Source organism: Colletotrichum lupini, chromosome 1, assembly GCF_023278565.1.
Source record: "Colletotrichum lupini chromosome 1, complete sequence".
Taxonomy (NCBI): domain Eukaryota; kingdom Fungi; phylum Ascomycota; class Sordariomycetes; order Glomerellales; family Glomerellaceae; genus Colletotrichum; species Colletotrichum lupini.
In genome coordinates, this window is record NC_064672.1 from 6,375,283 (window position 1) to 6,376,258 (window position 976).

General features: G+C 28.5%; 1 protein-coding gene across 1 annotated transcript; it reads left to right on the plus strand.

Annotated features, from left to right (window-relative positions):
- On the plus strand, positions 1-162 carry CLUP02_01865 (cytochrome P450; the record flags this gene model as incomplete). Its single annotated transcript, XM_049280901.1, has 1 exon — positions 1-162. A coding segment is annotated over one exon (162 nt), but the record flags the coding sequence as incomplete, so codon positions are not given.
- Between the last annotated feature and the right edge of the window lie 814 nt (positions 163-976).

The following is a 976-nucleotide window of genomic DNA, read 5'->3' on the forward strand; positions in this document are numbered from 1 at the left end:
TATTTTATACTCGACGTTATTTTAGATTTTGTATTTAGTAAGCCGTTTGGTAATTTAGTTTCCGACTTAGATATTTATAACTATATTTATTTAATAGAATACAGTATACTGAATATTATCGTTACGGCTATTTTGCCCTTTTTATTTTATATATTATTATAGCCTCTGCTTCGGTAGCTATTACTTTTGGAAAATAATGCTAGCGGGTTTAGAAGGCTAATTCGGTGCGTATTATTATATTCTTTTTTAAATCTAGTCTACGCTTAATAACTTAAGTTATTAACTTACGCAGTCTTTATTACGTTCTTATAAGCCTAGTATAACTAATATATATCGATAGGATAGTAAAAGAAATTACTAGCGAGTGCTTTAGGTTAAATAAAAAGACGAAATAAGATATACTTAGCTCTTTTATAATATACGGCTTAATATAAAAAAAGGCGTCGTTAGAAATCCTTATATAAATATATAAATTATTAAGATCTCTTTAGTCTTATACTTTAAGGCTATTATTAACCTTTTTAATAGACTTACTAGATTAGATACGACGGCTATAGTAATCTAAGCTACGCTACTTTATTTTATTATTAACTTATAAATACTTACGATACTTTATATAAAAATCGAGCGCTTTTAGCCGTCTTAGCCTATTATAAAAGAAGCGAAGGCGCGAAGTATAGCTTATTTATAGGCTATTATTAAAAAAGGCTTATATATTTTCCCTCTAGTTATTAAATAAATATCGAAGGAAGTCTTTAAAGGTGGCAATATTTTTAAAGGCGTATACTTACTAAAGGGAATATATATTAGTTATAGAGCGTGGGGTATTGTTTACTAAGGTAATATTTAGGGTTAGGATATTAATAACTTCTAACCGGATCGATAGCTTATAGCAGATACGGAGAGCTTAAGATTAATAAAAGTAACGCTCGAGCTTGTTTTTAGCTATAGTAAATAGAAGTATCTCGGACGGAAT